Genomic DNA, 21,661 nt, shown 5'->3' with positions numbered 1-21,661 from the left:
CTTAACATTGCCCGTGTTAGCGTTAAGCTAGTGTTGATAAGGTGAGTGGTAGGAGATAGTTGCCGCTTTAAAGGGAGTTCGTCTTAGTTTCAACAACCAGAACACTGGTGAAAAAGTGGATATTATCGCTGAGTACCTGGGTACGCTTGTCATCTCTCACAAAACAGCCTGTTGTCGTCAAACTTTTGCCGTGGGAGAAGCAACAACCAGAGATCAAATTGAATGGCCGAAGGTAACTCAGGTAACTAACATGCTGTCTAAATATTTTATCCATACAGTGAGACTGTGCCTCTGTATGAACGAGTTCTAACTATCAAATTTTAACTGAACTGGTCTCTGACACTAGACTGCCCACTTAATCTTGCGTACTAACGTCTTACATACTCTGTTTATGTGTTAAGTTAGCTTGTCTTGTAGCTCGCGCTACCTAAGATGAACTTTCAGCTAACATCAGCGAACTGATTTAGCATCTGCCTTTTCATCTGTGATACACGTTTAGTTTGAAGATATGCTAACGTTAGCATGTCAGTAAGATCCGGGTATCCTTAGATGACTCGACAGCACCTGACGGTGAACTTTGAAACATTACGTCGGACGTGAGACACAGTACCACGAGCTAATAAACATGTACTAGCTTGTTAGCTCGTAGCAGCAACAGAATGTGCGGCTAATAGTAGTTAGACATGGAATTAGTGTATTGTTGATAACATTCTCTAAATTGGGTAGAATCTACCGAGCTAAGTAGCTACCTAGTAAGTAGCTATAGTGTAACCACTGACTACATAATCTTAATATGAATTGTATTCAACTGAGTGGTAAAGTGATAGAATAATACTGAATGAATAGATTGATATGCAGACCCAAATTTTGGTAATTGAATAACAAATAATGTATAATAAATATTTGCTGGTTTCACTGTACTGCTCATTTCCTTTCTCTTATATCATAAGCAGTTTGTTTGTTTGAGTTGTTCCTCTTTTTCTTTTGGTCGTACTAGATTATTTACGTTTAAAGCTTCATTTTGGGCTCTGGGAGCTTTTGATTGGTTATCATATTTAGACTTAGACAGTATTTGACTAAGTGAATAAGTGAGTAAAATTACTTTACTTTGAGTTATTGTTGTCATTCCTGCTCCTCATCAGAATTGCTCTACACACATGACTTCAGGCTTTTAACACTTTCAATTCTTCCGCTTGTAGACCCACCTGACCTCAATCCAGATGAGGCGTCACATCAAAAACCATATCAGCACACATTCCGAAGAGGCCGGCCCAGACCTAACAATGACAGAAACCTGAGCAGTAATAGTAATGATCCTTCTCAACAATATGGACACTTTCATCAGGGCTTTAAACCTCCATCTAGCCATAATAATTCATATTATGCAGTGCATCAGCATTCTCCCTACCAAGAAGAGGATGGAGGCAGAAGGCGAGGCAGAGGTAGAGGGAGGAGAGAAGGCAATAGAGGTGCAAATTTTGGTGGCTCCAGCTCCTGGTGGCAAAGACCTGGAGGTGACTTTGGTCCATACAGTGGTAACAACAGAGGTGCAGGGGCCTTTCACTCAGGGGCCCATCCCATGGAGGGACCCGATGGACCCAACTGGCGAAGAGAAGATGTGCGCAGGAATATGGAACAAACCACTGAAGACCAGGATGCCCAGGCTAAAAAACCCAGGAAGTTCAACCAGGAGCCGAGGAGAGGAAAACAAAATGAAAAGGGTTCTCACATTAAGGAGAACAACACAACAGTAGGGGGTCAAAGGTCAAGTGACACCAAAGGAGAAACCCCCCCTTCAGACATTAGGGAAAGAACTCAGAGGAGCAGGACTGGTTCAGACTTTCAGTATGATGATCTTCAGAGGAAACACACTGAGGCAAAGCAACGGCAAGGACCAATCAAAGTGCCCAAACCGCCATCTCAAGACGAAATGGCCTCAGAGAGGGGGGCCAGTGTCCAAGATGACTCTGGCCATGGCAGGTCATCTCAGGATCCTGCCCGTAAAGCAGGACGAGGCTCAGGGCGGCACACACCCCTTCAGGCCAGAGGAGGGAGAAGAGCACATTATCAAAACCACAGGCCAGGCCAGAGGAACTGGGACAAGATACCTGAGAGCAAGGAGACGCAGACAGGTTAGACTGTCAATTGACAATATCACATATGCTTCATTCTATATTTACATTACGTTGCTATTTAGGTTGATGTATTTAATATCTTCAGAAACATGTTGATAATATTGTGTGTGAACTATCCTGAACCTCTGATCTGGTCGGTCCACAGGGTGTCTGATTGAACAGCTGTCTGAGGAGAAGTATGAGTGCATGGTTTGCTGTGATGTCATCCGGCTCATGGCCCCGGTGTGGAGCTGCCAGAGCTGCTTCCACGTCTTCCACTTGAACTGCATCAAGAAATGGTCTCGATCCCCGGCCTCTCAGGCAGAAGGTACAACCCTTAAATATCTGGATGTTTACTATCTGCAGCAGTGATCCTCACTCCACACAACGTTGTTATCACTGTGGTTACAAAACAACAGGACCTCAGTATAATACACTGCAATGCATAAAACTGTTGAGCAGATGGACAATACCTTGTCACTGTGGCAAAAAAAACAAAACACAGCTGTCGGGCTTTGAAGTTCCTGCTGCATCAACAGTGTATTGTGTTGCATTGCAGTTTGAGGCCAGCGGAAATATCTGCTGTTCTCTTTATGTATAAAAAATGTGTTCATACTAAAACAAAGCTGTTTTTCAGATTCAGCTGAAGGCTGGCGTTGTCCGGCCTGCCAGAATGTTGCACTGAAACAGCCGACCTCCTACACCTGCTTCTGTGGTCAGTGGCTATTTCACTAATGCAATGAAATACATATTATAAATAGTGTCTATTTATTGTCAGGACAGATAATTTAACGTATAACTTGGTCTGTTTAAGATTCCTACAAATTTACCCAGTCGGTCACCAGCAGAGGGTGAAACAAGGTCATCACTCGTTTTTTATTCCACACTTGATTTGCAGGTAAAGTGACGAACCCAGAGTGGCAGCGCAGTGAGATTCCCCACAGCTGTGGTGATATGTGTGGGAAGAAAAGAAGCGGAGTGGACTGCAATCACCCCTGTAACATGTGAGCCTTGAAAATCACAGCAAAACAGTGTTTTGATGGTGGCTGGCAGCAATTTCAGGGAAACCATGGACGAAAAACAGCGAAGGACAGTTGTGAACAATCAGAATCTCCAGAGGTTTTTTTTTTTATTTGATTAGTCAACCCCAGGTTGGGAAGTTACTGATTATTATTAAATGAGTGCAGAAGAATAAGACATTTTTACCCACTGTGATGCTATCATATGTTAAAATGTCTGTCCAGCCTGTAAAAATATGTGTTAAAAAGTGCTATGATTTTTATTTTAAAAAGTCAATTAATAACAAAAGTAATTACAATTTAGTACAGATTTCGCAGGTACTGTATCTGTGTAACAGGTGCACATGATTTTAATATTATTGTCTTTAAATTACATCAATCCCAAATTCTCTTGAAGAGTATTTGTGTTTCTGTGTCTCCCTTCAGCTTGTGTCACCCTGGACCTTGTCCACAATGTCCTGCCTTTGTAACAAAATCCTGTATCTGTGGGAAGACCAGGTACTCTACATTTTAATCATGTTTGCATCTTTCTATCTGTGTATCCTTTGTCTGCATCTTTGGACGTTCTGTATTCATGTGATACGGAAGGATTTGGTTCGTGTATCGGCGGTTTTAACAACACAACTTTGATTGGACCATATCTTTGCAGTCAACCAGTGCGCTGTGGCCAGGGTACAGTGCTGCAGTGTGACAAGGTGTGTGGTGCCCTACTTAACTGTGCTGAACACACCTGCGCCCAGGTGTGCCACAGTGGATCATGTCAACCCTGCCAACGGCAGGTTCAGCAGGGTGAGTCACACTGTGCCAGCACAGCTCCACACAATGTTCTGACAGACATAAATGTGTCTTTTGATCTCGACAGCTTGGTCTCAGAGTCAGCTGATGTTAATATTTGTCTGTTTTTATTTTTTCAGTGTGCTACTGTGGCGTTGACACTCGTACAGTTCTGTGTGGCACAGATAAAGAAGGATTTGATGGTTCGGGGCATTTCTCCTGTCAAAAAATATGTGGGATGTAAGTCTCTCCTCCCCATTAATCATAAAGCTCTTATTTCAGTTCGACAGTTCCCACCGCTGCCTGACACTCACTTTCCTCCGTTCAGGATGTTAGACTGTGAAGCTCACCGGTGCCAGCAGGTGTGCCACCGCGGTCGCTGCCAGCCGTGTCCTCGCTCCCCCATCCTGGTGAAGTCGTGTCCCTGCGGTCAGACGCCGCTGACCAAACTCCTGGAACTGGGCTACGCTGAACGACAGAGCTGCTCTGATCCCATCCCCTCCTGTGGAAAGACCTGCAACAAACCCCTGGCCTGTGGCTCCAGCGGTAAGGAAGAGGGGCAGAGTGTGTCAGAACTAGAAAAAGTACAGGTTGGTGGTTTGCAAAAGATGGCCACCACCCTGCCGGCTCTGTTTCTAGACTCTGAGGATACAGGTCAAGGAAAGCAAAGCAAACCTCACATGAGGGCTAACAGCTAAAAAAGCTTAAGAGTATTTAGGTCCAACAGGCGCTTTTCAAAATGACATTATTTAGTTCTTTGTTAAATGAAATGACTCTTCAATGAGATGAGTGTGTTTTACCTAATATTTTCCATCAAACGTCATGATGTCAGGCTTTATCAGTCCAAATTTAAAAACCTTGTTAAGCCCTAAGGTTTTTACATTTGCTTGTGTATCCTGAGGTTGTTCTTTGTCACGATTGCTTTTTTCACTATGCTTTTTTTTTTCTATGGATGGATGTAACAAATGTCTGCTGTTTTGCCTCCTGGATGTCTTTGTTCCTGTTACTTGTATGAAAATGTAAACCCAAAAAAGCTAAAGCAATTCCCTAAGAAAATCTGTCATCCCTCAGGCAATGAAACTGTTTATATCTTGTCTGTTCAGACAAGATTTACAGATTTTGTCTTCCAGCTTGTCAGGGCTGAGCGAATGAACTTGTGTTATTCCAGACACCATCCATCTGTGTGAGAAGTTGTGCCATGAGGGCAGCTGCGGGCCCTGCTCCCTGACCTCTACTATCAGATGCAGATGTGGCTCCAAGACCACGGTAGGCAGAAACACCAGCAGAATGTCTGTCTGCTGTGTCAATGCCGCTGCCGTTTGTTTGGATTTATTTGTGATAGCTAAGATTTAAAACAGGCCTTTTGTTTTTCAGGAGGTCCCATGTGCAACAATCCAAAAAGAGGGTGAGATTAAGCAAATTCACATGAAATTAAACAAATGTGAGATCACCAGTTGCCTACTTTGTCTTGGCTTGTTCACTTCCGACTCTTTCTGTTCCAGAGGAGCTCGTCTTCACTTGTGAGAAGCGCTGCAGCAAAAAACGCTCCTGCGGCCGACACAAGTGCGGCGAGCTGTGCTGTGTGGTGAGTGTTCAGTGCAGTCATTTGCAAAGAAACTGTTTACTGACAGTGGTTTTACAAAGTGTTCCTGAGCCCATTTAGTAACATCCTTTACACAATCATGTGTTCACAAAGTGTTGAACCTCACACCATCCTTGATTGCGAACGACTGATGATACTATCACCTGTTACCAATCAACCTCTTTACCTGTGGAATGTTCCAAACAGGTGTTTTTGGAGCGTTTCACAACTTTCCCAGTCTTTTGTTGCTCCTTTCCCAAATTATTTGAAACGTGTTGCTGCATCAAATTCAGAATTAGCAGATATTTACAAAAATCAAGGAAGCTGATGAGGTCAAGATTTAATATATTGTCTTTGTGCTGTTTTCAATTGAGTATATGTAAAAAAAAATGATTTGCAAGTTATGGCATTCTGTTAATATTTTATACAGGGTCCTGCTTTTTTTGAATCAGGGTTGTAGAATTTAACAAAAGGATGTTAAAAAGTGGCGGAGTAGCTGAGACAGTACTGGTATTGTCATGTTAGCAAAACCTGTGATAGTTTAATAATTTAATAAAAAGCCTTAATACTTCTAATAGAGATCGGTGGATGAAGCCTTGTGAAACTTTGGGGCTTTCTTACTCTCTGTGCCAAAAAAGATTTGAAGCTTCAGGGCTCCAAACTCAGCAAACACAGTGACATCTGGTGGTTGTAAAAGGTATAACAGCCCTTAAAGACAGGCGGAAGCACCACCAAACTTCACGAATATTAAAAGTTTTAATCTCATATGTTTGCAATAAAAGTCCAAGAGGCCTGCATGTTATTGCATCTGTATATTTTTGTTAAGGAGCGCTCCATGTAAATATGTTTTTGTGTAGTACGTTACAGTAAAATGATTATGCACTGTTCTAAAAGCTGAGATATAAAATCTTTCAAGCGACTTGAACACAAAGTGGCAGTTTTAATTCCAGCAACATCAGCCACAAATACAACAGAATGCAATGAAAAAGTACCAAATGCAGGAAGGTTGCACAGGTAAAGCAATATAGTGATCACATAGTGTTTACGTTATGTGTATTCACATCTAGTTTCTTACAAATCATGCAAACAAGAAGCCTGCTCTGTAATTGAAATAGCTTCATGCTTTGCCAACCAGTGTAATTAGACTGCAGCTTTGTTTAATTCTGCACTGGCTCCTATGTTTGACTGATGAGATCCAGACTGCAGCGCTGCCTATTCTGAACTGCATTCTTCTCTTCACATTATTCCACTCTACACACCTGGAGGGCATGCTAAAATACAATTTCAGCTTGCAGCTCACATTCAGTACAAGTGTTAAAAGTTCTCATATATTGAATTTGAGGTCTTACAATGAATCAAAATGGTAGTAAGAGTGTCACTGGTTTCTGTCTGGCCAGAATGTGGAGCACAAGTGCCTCCAGATCTGCGGCTACAAGCTCAGCTGTGGCCTCCACCGCTGCCAGGAGACTTGTCACCGTGGAAAGTGTGATCCCTGCTGGCAGTCCAGTGAGTCCTGCATCGTTTTCTCCAGTCCAACAGTGCTGTGTTCATGAGCCAAGGCTCACAAGCACCATATAGTATTTCTACCACTCCAAAAAAAAAAAACTAATTGCAGGTTTTTACATCATCCATGTGTCATTTTTTTCCTTTGTGGTATTATTGTTGGCATTGATGCACCATGGTGTTTCCACACGGCTCATATCCTATATGGCCTCCTGATTCGTTTTGTTTGTAGGTTTTGATGAACTGACCTGTCACTGTGGGCTCACTGTCTTGTACCCGCCCATCGCCTGTGGCACAAAGCCACCAGAGTGCAAAAACATGTGCACAAGAAGACACGAGTGTGACCACCCAGGTGAGAGAAAATCATAGACGTGCACATTTCAGGTAAATACAGTCACTGGGAATGTTCTCCTCACATTTATCTCTCATTTAGTGTTTCACAACTGCCACAGTGAGGAGAAGTGTCCACCTTGCACGTACCTCACTCAGAAATGGTGCATGGGAAAGCATGAGGTAACTTCCTCTGAGCTGAGAATTTGCACAACATCTGTTGCTTTTTTTATTTTTTTTATTCGCTTTGATTTCAGTGACACTCTTCTTCTGGCCCACAGCAACGCAGCAACATCCCATGTCATCTGCAAAACATTTCCTGTGGCCTGACATGCAATAAAATGCTGCCATGCGAAAAGCACCGCTGCAGACGGATCTGTCACCGGGGCGAGTGCTTGGCAGAAGGCAGCTGCCAGCAGCCCTGCGTGCTGCCTCGTCCAGACTGTGGCCACCCGTGCTCCGCTCCCTGTCATAAAGGCAGCAGCTGCCCACGCACTACCTGCACTGCCAAGGTACAGCACACTGTGAGCAGCTGGACTTCCAGTAGCTGAAACATGGGTTACAAAGTTTGCGCAGATGGTCTTTGTTACATCCAGGCTTGGATTCACGGGGAGTTGAGGCATATTTTCCCACCATCAAAAGTTTCTCCTCAGCTCAATAACTTATTACCCCAATGAAAAATGTTTTTTAGTCCATAAATGTGTCACATTTCCTAATTATTGAAGGTTATGTTCAATAGTCCAGCTGTGTTGTTCCCTCTGGCTGCACATTGGCTCCCAGCAGTGGAGGAATTCTGTGGTAATAATGTGCAACTATCATAAATAGTTAGCTTGGATGAAATAATAACATTTCAGTGGCAGTCCTCCAAACTCAAGAGCTCAACAAACAATGAAATCTTTCACGGCTGCAGGAATTCCTCATATGAGCAGCATCAAACGTCCAGAAAAGCAACACATTGTCTGCTTACAAAAACCTTTTTGCACCAGTCTGACGTCTAGTCCCTCATATGTTTTACAGCAGTATGGAGTCTAATTCTTGATACTTTTCACAGGTGGCTGTACAGTGTGATTGTGGTCGAAGAAAGGAAACGGTTGTATGCACAGAGGCAACCAGTTCATATCAGAGGTCAGTTAAACTGTTTCTGTCTTCGGCTGTTTGAGTTTTAGTATGAAGCGGTTGAGACATCCTTCAATCTCTGTCCTGCAGGTATGCAGCCATCGCCATGGCCAGTAAACTGTCTGACATGCAGCTTGGAGACTCTATGGACATCGGTCCCCTCCTCACTAAGAAGGAGATGAAACAGACCAGGTAGAGGAGTGGAGGAAATGTGAACACACACTAAATGACTTGAGATGCCATTCCTCACAGTGATGTTAGTACAGCTAAGAGGTGTTGCAAGGCCTGCCAGGATGCAGGTCCTTTTAATCCATAAACATTATTTAAATGTTCTTCCGCATAGAAATGGATTTCCTGTTCACCGTGAATGATGACTTTTTTGTTTGTGTATGAATATTTAAATCAATCAATCAGAGGGATGCGTATGATGGATTACAGCAGCTGAAACAGCCACTAAGAAGTGAGGAGCAGAGCTCTCTATTTCAGAAGAATCATGTTGCAGCAAGATGAAAACAAATTAGGTCCAAATTATATTTAAAGATAATAATAATAATTTTCAAATTTTGGATTAGTCATTAAATTCGCCTGTGTGGGTGAGACTGTGTGGGTGAGACAGTTCATCAGGTGTTCAGTGAATTAAATCTTGTGTGTGTGTTCCAGGATGCTATCGCAGCCACCGTAAAGTACATGCATACACAGTGAGTTATATTCGTGTAAAAGTGTCCAGATAAGCTCAGGTTGCAGCCTAATAGTGTTCGAGGGCCAAGTTCCTGTTTATCAACGCCACCACAACGTCTTGCTACCATCCTCCATCACGACTATTTACAAGCCAGGGTGTCCTTGAAGAATGGCTGAACAGTCCCCAGTGAACACTGAATACTATTTTTGCTTGTAATTCCCAGCCCTAAAATCTGCCCGGCTGTTTTTTGTGTTTTTTCCTCAGGCTTGAATGTGACCAAGAGTGTGCTACTTTGGAGAGAAACCGGCGTCTGGCAGAGGCGTTGCAGATCGACACATCTTCCGACCCCTTCAACGTCCGCTCTACCTCTGTATACAGCGACAGCCTGAAAGAAGATGCCAGGTCTGTCCTTTACAGCTCCGACCGTTTTACCTCATTTATTACTGGCCATTTAGCACTCACACAAGTTTGTGTGTGCAGTTTTTCCAACACACTAAAAACTCTCCATACGACCCTCTATTCCGCCTCTCTTTCAGAAAAGACCTGAAATTTGTCACAGAGGTAGAAGAAGAGATCAAGAATCTTGTTGAGCTTGCTAATAAGGTGAGATGTTGCAATGAATTGATTGTGCCAGTATGGTCCTGACAGTTTGGGTGACCTCTTGTGGCGTGTTGCTCCCTCTGGTGGCTGTGTTTGGATCCCACTGCTCTCAACAATGACCGAGGAAAAACTGATAAATTTTACATTTTAATGTTGAAGCATCTTACTCATTTTTGCATTTACATAATAGAATTTTTTGTCAGCTGTCAGTCGTGCAAATTGATCTATAATCCACTTAAGTTTAAGGTATACGATACGATTTCCCTTAAACAATGTATAGAAGTAATCATCACTTATGACCCACTGGTGTGTGTGGCGGTGTGTTAATCTGCAGAGACGCTGCTCTCTGTTTGCACCAAGTACCCTGTGCCTGAGGGCAGCAGTTGATGATGGCTGTTTGAAGAATGTGCTGCACATTTTCTATTATCGGTCACTTTTGAATGCAAATGGAGTTTAGATGCATCCAACTGATGTTTTGTTGGTCACCATTAGGGAAGAGTTGTCAGCCATAATGTTACAACACTCTGCACCTGATTGTTAAAATAAAACCAGTATGTCTGTTTTTTAAGACTTTGAGCCTCTGCTTAAAATGCAATCATGACTTCTGTATTTGGATCAGAGTTAATTTATGATCTACTACTGTTCCTCAGTGTTTATGTGATTACATCGCTGTTATGAGCGCATGCATGGGCTGCTTGGAACTACTGTCAATCTAGAAAAGAAAGCACAGCCCACCTCATTAGACTACCCACTTTTAGCTGTGACGTCAATGTATGAATCTAAACCCAAAACCTTGATCATTTTTCTATTTTCTGACCTAGTTGTTGTATATTCAGCTATTTTTGAGCTCGGTCAATTCTCCAGTGGACCTGCGAGACGGAACCAGCTGTGGTTGCTTGTAGTTTTCTGACAGGACGGCGAAGCCTCTTTAGTAACAGTTTCTAAGCCAGACTAAATTAGTAGGTGCCTCATGGGGCAGTTGGAAAAATAGCCTCCAAGTTCTTTTTTCAGCTTTGTTCGATGCATTCAGGCGATCAGGAGTGAGGCTGTCAGGGTCACTGTTGCCTTGGTTTCTTTGCCACATGTAAAGCATCGTTTATCACCCGCTGAATCTCTTTTTGGAACCACGAATCATGGCGGCAAAGCTTTTCTGCCTTTAAGTCTGCCTATGAAAGGTTTAGTATATTTTCTCCCATCTTAAATGTGCTGCCTTTACAAACTCCATTTTCTGCTGGCCTTTGTGTGTGGGCTTCTGCGTCGTCAAAACAGAGGTTATTAAATCTTATTCTATGTCGAATTTTTATGCTGTAATACTTGGTAACTAGCTCCTGGCAGAGAAGGTGGAGCAGTTTTATGCCAGTTGCTGTTTTCCCAACCTCTCGAAATGTAGTACATGACTATAAAAAGCCTGGTCAAACATGCTTGGACTGGGAAAACCATTTCTTTATGGACCTGGCTTTGTAAATGGGGGATATTTTCATGTTGAAACAGGAAAGGGTCTTCCCCAAACTGCTGCCACAAAGTTGGAGTTGCACTATAACCTAGAATATAATTGCAAATGCTCTTAATCAGCATTTGTACCTGTGTTTACAGGCTGGAGAAAAGAGACGGAAGAGCGAGAATGTTAACAGATCAGAGCAATCCTAACCTTAAAACAAAGCTGTGCACCACCTGTTGTTTGCAGTTCAACGAAAACATGAAGATTCATTGTCAGATTTATGTGTTCATTTGAATACTTTTTAGCGGTTGAAAGTGTAAAATCAACCTGTAATTCACAAGGAGAGAGAAACATTTTACAAACTTTCATAAAAAGTCTGAAAGTTTGTAAAATGCCTCATTTTTCTGTTTAAATGTTATCAAGGTTAGGAAGGAGCTTGAATTTGAATGTACTCCTTCAGAATGCTTGGTTTTCAGCACAATGTGATGTTTCTGCTACACAATCACCCATTTAAACCATTTTTTGTGTGAAAAGAAACATTGAGACTGTTATTGTCCCTGGTGTCGAAGTTAGCAGCGTTAAATAATCCTCCTCAAAACATACAAAGTTAATATGAACAGCAGGGGAAATAAACAAGGTGACGATATACTCTGATTGCCGTGATTCACATTTGCATTTATTGTAACAATAAAAATGTGATGAAAAGGCTTTGAGGTGGGGTCTGCAAAGTTTTGGTTCAGCTGCCTTAAAAGTTAAAAAGTTGTACGAGCCCTCAAAGCTGTAGCAGAAATATTTCTACTTTCCTGTTAATCATCTCACAACTCCTTAGCTATATGTTGCATCCTGACATCCCAGTTTATGAGAGAACGTATTGTAGATGTAGGTGAGTGATAGAAAAATTACAAAATAAAGCAGATGCGAAGACAAGCAGCATATTTTGAGTCCCATTTTTAACATAACATCTGTTGCTCTGCTAAGTTATGACTTATGGCTAATTGGCTGATTTTTGCTTGTCAGTGTAAATCACTAATGGGCCGCTCATTGCTGATGTCTGCAGGGAAAACAGCCGAAGAGGAGCCACTGTTTTCCACCCATGAACCGAGAACACCGGAAGATCATCCACGAGCTGGCCGAGGTCTACTGCGTGGAGAGCGTGAGCTACGACAGCGAGCCCAAACGCAACGTGGTCATCACAGCCCAAAAGTAAGACCTCAGTCAGACGGTAAAAACACACATGAATACGTTTGCAAATACTAGCAGCCTGGATACCTTGAAGACAAGTTCAAGTGTTGATTGTGGATTTGAAGGTGTGTGCTCATTCTCAGGGGGAAGTCGGTCTGTCCGAACTCGACCCTGACATCACTGATAGAGCGAGAGACGGCGGCGAGGGCCCCACCTCCCATCGCTCATATCAAACAGCACAGCAGCAAGTAAGTCTCCTTCTGTGGTTGAAGAGACTGCTCTCTAACTAGAGGGTCCCCACCATAATCAAATGTCACAGAAGTGGCCTTAAAGATTAAACTATAAACTTTTTATCCTATGCGGCTGCTTGTCCTTGTTCTCGTTTTAGATTTTACTGCCTGCTTATGGCTAATTTTCTGCTCCATTCTCCTCGCAGGGCCGCCAGTGGAAGCAGCTGGTCGAAGATGGTTAAAGAGGAGCCTGTGATCGACTACTTTGATGTCCAGGATTAAAATGCCAAAAAAAAAACAAAGATGAACCCTCAGGATCTACTTATACGAACCAGTCAACATCTGCCAAAAAGACCTAAATGACCTTTTTCATTTGTGTTCATCAAAGATCAATTAGAATTCCCCCGGCTTCATTATCAAATGAAGTTTGAAATGTCTCTAGCATGTGATCACCTCCTGTGATAACCCTCACTTGATAGGAGGAAGGGAGTCAAGTGCTCCCTTTGAATTTGGAAATTAAAGTCGCTTGAGTTTGCAGATTCTGAAGGTGGATCATATTGAAAAGCTCATGTTTGTTTTCTTTGCCTCCTTTGTGTGCAGCCAGCCCCTCATCGAACTCAACTTAATAAAAAGTGAATTCTTCCTGAGAATAGCTCACCCATCTCTACAGCAGATGCTTCTTTCAGATTGAGCTCTCCGGTTTAAGATTCTCAAACAGCGTGCCAGAAACATTTTCAGCCATGGGATATCTTTTGTTCTTTGTGCTGGTGTTGAGCCAAGGGTTCAGTAGTAAACCTCTGCTGATTGTGTTTGTGGGTGGGTAGGAGTGGGCTGCACTGCGCAAAGAAAGCTTTGTCTGAAACATGGCTATGACCCAGATGTTGTGCTGCACTTTCTGAGAGCTCTTCCTTGGTAAAACCTTAAGGAGTTTTGAGGTCAGCTTCAGAACTTCTGCACCTGAAGGGGGTTCGTGGACACTTTAACAGGGAGGATGTTGGTCGGCCCGACGTTCGTGAACCTGTTCTGTAGCAGATGCAGCGTTTCAGTCGCACCTCAGCAGCCTGAGAGAGAAGAGATTAGATGCAAGTATTACAGACTGTCCTGCATTGACTTGACACTTCCAGATTTGCCATTTGTATTCACATACATGTTGAGCACTCCAAACATTATCCCTTTATTAAACATTGGCAACAGTCCACTACTCAGACATTTTCATTTCTGCCTATTAATGGTGTGTGTGTGTGTGTGTGAGAGAGAGAGAGAGAGAGAGATGCTGATATCAAGAGAATTAATACAAAGGCAACCAGTTTCCTTTGTGTTTCCATGGTGCAGTTTTTATGCCTCATTCAATAAAGTTATGCATATGAACTGTATGTCTTTAGTTCACCTAGAAATGAGAGTTCAAACCTCCTAAAATCACTCCTACAGCATCAGCAATTTTTACTCATTTACTGTGGTTAAAAAAAAATCATTTTTCGTGTTGTGAAAAGAATTGTATTTTTTCATATATACCTTATGCATTTGCATGACAATATGGAGAAAAACAGATGAACAAAGACATTAGACCGTCCCTCATTACCACCACTGAGGTGCCCTTGTGCGAGACCCTGCAGATCAGACTAGTCTACTGAGCAGCTTCCAGGTGTGCATGTGGCACTGAATGTGATCAGGACGCTCCTGCAAAATAGAGCACTACTCTCACTGAAACTAAATAAAGTTAAAAAAAAAAAAAAAAAAAAAGCTCATTTGCAGCTCTTTTCCAAATGGTAAGTGGTAAGAGTTTTTTTTTCCACAAGCTGGCAACCAAAAGTTGCCCTTATTCATGTTTTATAGTAATTGTATAACGCATCAATGGATTAAGACTATGGATTATGGAGGGTTTATAGTTACAGTGTACAAAGCTTTTAGAAAAGGTGTTTAATCATTGTGATTAGGGAGCTGATGGTGCTGCTCGTCTGTTGCTGGTGTAGTAAACGGGTTTTATTCAGTGCACCACTGAGGCCTCGCATCCAACAATAAATCAGTCTTTGTTCTTGCAGTGCACAAATATTTACAACCATTGCAAAACGGAGAATAACCTGTAATCATAATTCCACACTGGTTTTGTTAAATCCTCCATCGGACAGTACAACATATCTCCCCTCCACCAAAAAAAAAAAGAGAGAGAGAGAGAGAAAACGCTTATGAGGATAATTTGATGACACTCCCTGCCACTGGTAATTTTTCATTATATCGACTCTCCAGCAGAGACCGCGCCTGCGCTCCTGCTCCCTTCCGAACAAGACTTCACCAATCCTGGCTCTGGCTCCATCCCCGGCTCGGCGTCTCACAGGCCAGTGCTAATAAGTCGCCTAGCTGTCCAGTAATGGGGAAGTGATAGGGAGACGCTGCTGTCTGAAAAGCCGTGAGGAAGTTGAGGAGTGCAGGGGATCTCCGCGCCGCGCCAGACCGGACACCTCCACAGAGACACATCCTACAGTTGCTGTTGTTGAGTAGCCTAAAAAGCGCACAGTGATGGAGAGAAAGGTATGGATGCTTATGCTACCTTGTGTTACATTAGCACATTTGTTTTATTCCACATCACTTTGCCTCGCTGAGTCTGCGCTGCACAGGATCCGCATCCACCATTGAAACTATTCTTTATATATTTTCTTTATCCTGAAGGCGCGTTGCCAGCCGGATTAGTGCGCACCGGAGTTTTTTCCTCGTCTAGCTCTAATTTATTGTGCGTCCATGAAAAAAAAAAAAAAAAAAAAAAAAAAAAAGCCTCATGGTGATTTCAGGCTTATTCCGAGGCGTACAGTCGCATGGTGCACAATGTATTGCAGAATACTGAGCAGGGAGTGGGATGTGGTTGGGAATATTTAAGGGGACTGTAGGCTACAGTAGCTCTGTCTGCATCATCACACAGCACACTGTATAGTTGCAGCACCTCACCCCTCCACCTCCACCTCCCACCCCTCCCCGTTTTCCAGCCGACGCAGACACCAGCGCGGCTTGTTAACCTTGACTCGTGTGGGAAACAGACACTTGAGGAGTAATACGGGGGATGCACGGCGAAACCCTGCCGAGAGTGCGGACCATCCTCTAGCCTCTTTACGCATGCCTTTAATTCATTCTCCCTTACCCCCCTTTTCATCCCCTCCCCTCCCCTCTTTGATTCAGGGCGCACACGGTCCTATAATGGTGCTTCATGTCGGGCTGTTGGTGCCCCACAAGTCTGCGAGTGTGTTTTGGATCCGTCCGGAAAAGTTTCAGTTTCTCTGTGTTAATCTGCTGGCAGGCTGTGGGTACACACAGCAGCAGGAGAGGAATTTGGGGTGTACAGCGAAAGCCAGATCTGCTTCTGCTGATCCAAAGGAAAATCTAATTTTTATATTCCAGCTGCAATATATTCACTTCAGTTGGAACTAAACCAGCTTTTTGGCTGTTTATGGAGCCTTAAAATCGACATAGAGAAGCCACTAAACTCTGTTTTAAAGGAATAGTCTGACATTTTTGCTTTCCTGCTGAGAGTTAGACGAGAAGCTTGATAAATTACCTCTTTCATTAAATGTGAGTTAGCTAACCCTAGTTTAAAATAAAGACTGGAAAGGAATAGCTAACCTGGCTAAACTCTAGCTAACGCTCACTAACACGTCATCTCATTTCTTTAATATGTACAAAAACCCAGTTGTAAAAACATGTCATATTCCTGTCATGTGGTTATATGCTGTATTATTTCAGGGGCAACACACTCGCCCAAACTATCCATTTCCACCTGCTTCTACCACAGTCTTTAGCCAAGTTAAGCTAACCAGCTGCTAGCTGTAGCTTCATATTTAGCTAACAGAGGGAGCGCTATCGAGCATCTCATTTAACTCTCAGCAGGAAAGTTAACAAGTGTATTTCACAAAATGGCAATTTCATAGAGTTGTTGAGTTGAGTGTTGAGTAGAGTGTATTGTCATTGCAATTATACCACTCTAGTGTCTGTATACTAACTATGAAGATACCGCTCAGCCAGTTAGCTTAACAAGCTTAGCATAAAGAAAGCTAGCCTGGCTGGGTGCACTGACCAAGAAATAGTCGGGCCCATTACCCCAAACAAAATGAGTAAGTGTCATTTTTACACTTTTTTTGTAGGCCTCTTGTTTAAACCAACCAAATGTAAAGTGTAGTTAATTAACTTTATATATATATATATAAAAAGTCAAAAAAGCCAGCCATGATACCACTCTAATGCCTGAATGCTAAATAGGAATCTACAACTAGCACCCACTTAGCTTAGCTAGCTTAACATAAAGATAGGAAACAGGAGGAAACATTGTAGGTGTTTACCTGTTCTTATTCTTTACGCTAAGCTAATCTGACTGGCTGTTGGCTGTATAGCTTTTAAAGGCCTATTTACTACAAAGATATTTGAGTGTTGTCCAACTCTGGGCAAGACTGCAAAAAAAAGCTTATTTCCCAATATGCCGAACTGTTCCTTTAAAAGTATGTTGAATATTTGGTATTGCTTATGAATTACGTGCAGGTTTAGTGGCTGCACTGCTCTCTCAGCTATCTATCTGTTTGACACATCAAAATCACAATATGGCCAGTTGCAGTATGTTTCGTGGCTCATATCGCAATATCTCTTAGAATAGTCACAATATGATTTTATTTTCATACACTTCAGCACTTCAACTGTTGACATTAGGAAAACAACATTTTGTTATTTTGCTTATACCATCATCTCATTCTCGCTCCAACAGTGTGGATGCATGTGAGAGTCAGTCAAACTAAAAGCTTGGAGGAGATGCTGAAAACTTTCGGTCAGCATGTTTTCTGCCTCTTCTTTGTCATTCATCCTTGTATAATCACTGCGAACGTGTTGTCACTGAACTCATTGCACATTTTAAAGATCGTCTCAGGTTTCAGCCTCTCTCTCTCTGGTTCTGTCTTGCCTGCTCTGGTTTCATGTACAGAACTGTTGAGTTATGGAGTACTTGGTGACTCAGCTGCTTGCTGATTTCAAAGACAACCATCACATGCGCATCAGTTTGATGCTTTATATGAAAAAAAAAAAAACAGACACAGGCATTTGGGTGCAATTAGTCAACAAGGAATATTGCATAACCGCTCTTATTTCTTAAAATTGCTGCTTGTGTGTTGGGTTTCCATAGTTTTAGTCCCTCTGAAGTCATTCTACTCATTTTTCCTGTATGCAAAGGCTTTTCCAATTAAGGGTATACATTAAATTTCCATTCAATGGTGCAGGAATGCCCAGATTCTTTGTCTTTTTCACTCTGTTCTGCTCTGCACTTGACTTGTTTCTTGATTTATTTTAAATTGTGGCATGAATACTGAGATGCTTTCATAACTTCATGTTTTTCGTAGAAGTGGTTGGCAATTTCCCCCTGTGATAAAAAACAGGACTAAAATAGCCAAATTTCGAACTGCAGTCTACCCTGACCCAGCTGCTGGCACAGATATTCCCTTCAGTATACAGAAAAGGAGAGCAGTCCCATTAGTATGCAAGGTGCTGTCACAGCTCTGAGGTCTGATAGAGGATCAGAGGATCAGCTCCTTTTACAGTCTGCTGAATGCTTGACCTGGCTTTTTAAGGAAAGCCGCGCAGGATACCCCCTCGCTCACGCCTCTCACACACATTTACACCCCAGTCACTCTGTTCAGTCATGTTTGAAATTCAGTGTGGCCTCATCAAGGTCAATCAATGTTTCACTGAGTGTGCAGTTTCAGCTCCGGAGTTTTTGTTAAACTTCATTTTTTTTCACACTGTTTCTCCACCAGAAGTGAGATTGATTAGACAGACTGGAAGCTGTACACATTCGGCTTTGTTTCCAAAATAGCGGGTCACCCAGTTAAATGTTCCCTGGCTTTGTGTTTTGTGTTATTTGCGGGGATAAATGGACAATGGAGCACTTCCTTTTTTTGGCTGGTGAGGAATGTGCTTGCTCAATGGGGGAAACAAATGAGCTTATAGGAAAGCTGTTTATTTCGCTGAATATTAGAGCTAAAATGATTAGCGATTAAATGAACAGTCGATCAACAGGGAATTTAGCAGCAGCAGATTTGATAATCATGTAATAGTTCTCATTTTTTTAGGCGCACATGCCTCTGAAAAGTGGAGATTTGGCACTTTTCTTTATCTTACATAGTATGAAATTAAATATCTGTGCGTTTGGACAGTTTGGTGGGCAAAACAAGCAATCTGAGGTCATATTCTTTAGCTCGGAGATGGGCGTTTTTCACAATGATGTATGAAAATCAATTCATTGAGAAAATAATCTGCATCGTCTATATGTAAAGGAAATATGAATTAGTTGCAGCTCTACAAAATAGTATGAAAGTTAACTATCTTTTCTTACCATTGCTTCCATTATAATGGACTGCATCATGATAAATGCAGCATCTGCCTCTGACACAATGCAGCATGCTGTATGTATATTGTCCTGTGCTGTATATAGAGGTGCAGCTCTAGCATATTTTACACAGACCTACAGTATACTTACAGTGGCAAGAGGAATTTTCAGCCCATAAACACCACTTTCACACAGCCGTCTAAAGCCCCACTGTGTCATTTCCACAGTGAGATTATAGATTTTTATGGGTTTAAGTCAAGCTCTTTGTAACCTAATTAACACGTCGTCCTCCCTGCCTACCAACAGATTATAACAGTGTTTTTAATCACTGTTATCTTACCTAAAGTGCCAGCTGTTGGGGTTTTTTTTTCCAGTTGCATATTACTCCCATTCATACTGCAGAGCTGGTTGTCTAATGAGATTTGATGCTCGGCTCAGAGACAAACTGTCTGGGTCCTAATGGTGCTACAGTTCACCGAGCGGATGGTTGACCCATTTAGATGTTAATGCTCCAAACTGCACCGTGCTCTGTTGGAGAGCTGCAGTATAACCCAGTATAACACATGCAGCAATGTCATGGCCGGCACCTCCAAATAAATGCACTTTCCCTTTCAGGTGCAAAAGATTTCAATAATTAATAGAAGCACAATGATTTCATAGAGATGAATGAAAGTGTTCTCTTCTGGATCAGGCTTTAATGAGTGAATGCAATGCAATTTCGTTATCAACTCATCTGCTGATTATTTTCTCAATTCATCCCCCAGTAAATAGTCAGGCCCAAGGGAAAGTCTTGAAATTGGGAGTTTTTATCTTACCAAAACATAAAAATAATAAACGCACTATCACATAAGACAAAAAAAAGCAGCAAATCCTCACATTTAAGAGTGATTAATTTTCTGTTGATTAATTCGCTAATTTAGTTGTTCCTTACCATTTACATAATCAAAAGAGATCTGCAGGGAAGACCTTAAACCTTTGTGTGGAGCAGGTAGCTACTGTTGGACTGAGGAATATGAACATTTATGTGGTTGTTAATGAAACTGAAAGTGGATTTTATTTAGTTTCATGTGGTCTTTTATACCATAACCTGTGAAGCGGGTGGATGTATTTTTTGTTCAGTGACTGAGATGGGCTAAAATAGCTACCTTACTTCATTTTGTTGTCACGTTGGCAGAGCATGGAAAGTGCTCGAGTGAGGTGACACGAGTGGTAGTAGTCCGAGTTGTTGCTTATTGTGTCATCCACATGCAAATGGCCAGACAACATGGACTTCGATGCCTAACACAACCAATAGAATAAATGTTGCCATTATATGTTTATGCAAACCGCAGATATGTTGAAACATAACGTTTCTTTACGTTAAAACTTTATGTTTCAGTTTTCAATGTTATGCTGTGACAACGCTGTGGTTAAGGTCTGGTTAGGTTTAGGCCACAGCACTTGGTTAGGGTTAGGAAAATTTCATATTTTGGCATAAAGGGCCTGTATGTACTGTTTAGTGCCATCTAGTGGTGAGGCTACAGATTGCAACCAAATAACAACACCCCTCGCCTGAGGATAAGACCAATAAAACCCACAAAAAACATGAAAGGTGCTCAAAGTGCAACAAAATCATTCTGAGGTAACGAAAACACAGCAGTTCTTCTTATTCTACACTAATTCCATTTCTGCCAATAGATCCCTCTGAATCCTGCACGCTGGACCTTTAAAATACCCAGTTTTGATGCCAAAAACACATCTCTAACAGTGGTCTGCCACCACCATCTGGTGAGGAAAACTAAGCTCATATACATGCATCATCTGATCTACGTCACAGAAGCACTGATACGATACTTAATGAAATGTACAAATTTAACGTATTTGTGGTTTGCAGATAAGTATATTATATTCATTTTAATCTTGCAACTGGGCTGTGAAGACACTAAAAACTCTGTTGCAGTGTTTGTCAGAGAGAACATCATCTCTGCTCTCAGTAACATAACACACAAAGACTCGAACGTGCCTGAATGTTACTGTGCACATGGAGTTCTTTGGCTTTCGGTTATATAACATACATTACCACACTTTAGTTCTTTTTATGGGACAACGTATGTATGTTTATTGGTTTAGTAGCATGTGAACCTACAGCGCCTCTAATCATCCAAGTAAAAATGAGTACCCTGAGATGTTTTTGGCCGTTTAATACTCACCACTGTTCTGAAGGTATTTGCAAAATCCTCAAAGACTCTTTGAACCATCTGGATGGAAAAACACTCCGTCTGTCGCACAATTTGAAAGATTTTTTTTTAAAACGTGTTCCCATTTCGAGTCTGTGTCCTAATCCAAGAGAAAATGGTAGCCAGAAACACCATATGACTTTGCTCAGTTTGTAAAACAAATGTAAACCAGCGTTTGAAATGTTTTAATGAGTCATGTTAATGTGTCGCTTGTGTGACATACGGTATTTCAGGCTACCTGGATTAGGAAAGGAGTGTTTGTGGATTTTGGAAAAAACTTCAGAGCAGCGGCAAGTGTTTATAAACAACCTTCTGGGTTTGTCATTAATATTTAGGGAGATCGCAGGCTGACTCACATGTAATAGTAATAAATGGGAGCCACAAGCTGGGGCTGATACAGTATTTGTGTACTTGTTGTTGAATATCTCTAATTGCTTCTTGGATGGTGCTTTGTGAACCTGAGGAAGTGGATCTGCTTTTCGACATAGAAATGTATTCATTTCATTCATCCCTTCGCCGGTCGCATGTGCAG

General features: G+C 42.0%; 2 protein-coding genes across 3 annotated transcripts in view; both read left to right on the top strand.

Moving 5' to 3' along the window:
* Positions 1-13,768, top strand: nfx1 (nuclear transcription factor, X-box binding 1). 2 transcript variants are annotated; one of them, XM_041961368.1, is made up of 23 exons: positions 1-232; positions 1,200-2,132; positions 2,281-2,442; positions 2,752-2,829; positions 3,013-3,118; positions 3,560-3,631; positions 3,783-3,922; positions 4,048-4,147; positions 4,236-4,453; positions 5,076-5,173; positions 5,282-5,312; positions 5,410-5,492; positions 6,887-6,995; positions 7,225-7,344; positions 7,426-7,505; positions 7,604-7,834; positions 8,374-8,447; positions 8,529-8,630; positions 9,382-9,519; positions 9,654-9,720; positions 12,213-12,358; positions 12,481-12,585; positions 12,774-13,768. In XM_041961368.1, the coding sequence occupies exons 1-23, from the start codon at positions 223-225 to the stop codon at positions 12,847-12,849; spliced, it is 3,279 nt and encodes a 1,092-aa protein (XP_041817302.1). In that variant the 5' UTR covers positions 1-222; the 3' UTR covers positions 12,850-13,768. The 2 variants fall into 2 exon arrangements, with proteins under 2 accessions (XP_041817302.1, XP_041817301.1); XM_041961367.1 differs by having other exon boundaries at positions 1-241.
* Positions 13,769-14,991: 1,223 nt separating this feature from the next.
* smarcd3b (SWI/SNF related, matrix associated, actin dependent regulator of chromatin, subfamily d, member 3b) overlaps positions 14,992-21,661 on the top strand; it is a 40,589-nt gene continuing 33,919 nt past the window's right edge. The window contains exon 1 of the mRNA XM_041961556.1: positions 14,992-15,093. Coding sequence (XP_041817490.1) covers positions 15,082-15,093 — 12 coding nt within the window. The 5' untranslated portion in view covers positions 14,992-15,081. The remainder of the gene's footprint in view (positions 15,094-21,661) is intronic.

The sequence above is a fragment of the Chelmon rostratus genome, chromosome 20, assembly GCF_017976325.1.
Source record: "Chelmon rostratus isolate fCheRos1 chromosome 20, fCheRos1.pri, whole genome shotgun sequence".
In the NCBI taxonomy this organism is placed as follows: Eukaryota; Metazoa; Chordata; class Actinopteri; order Chaetodontiformes; family Chaetodontidae; genus Chelmon; species Chelmon rostratus.
The sequence above is the reverse complement of the archived record's forward strand: the minus strand, read 5'-3'. Positions and strand labels throughout refer to the sequence as shown.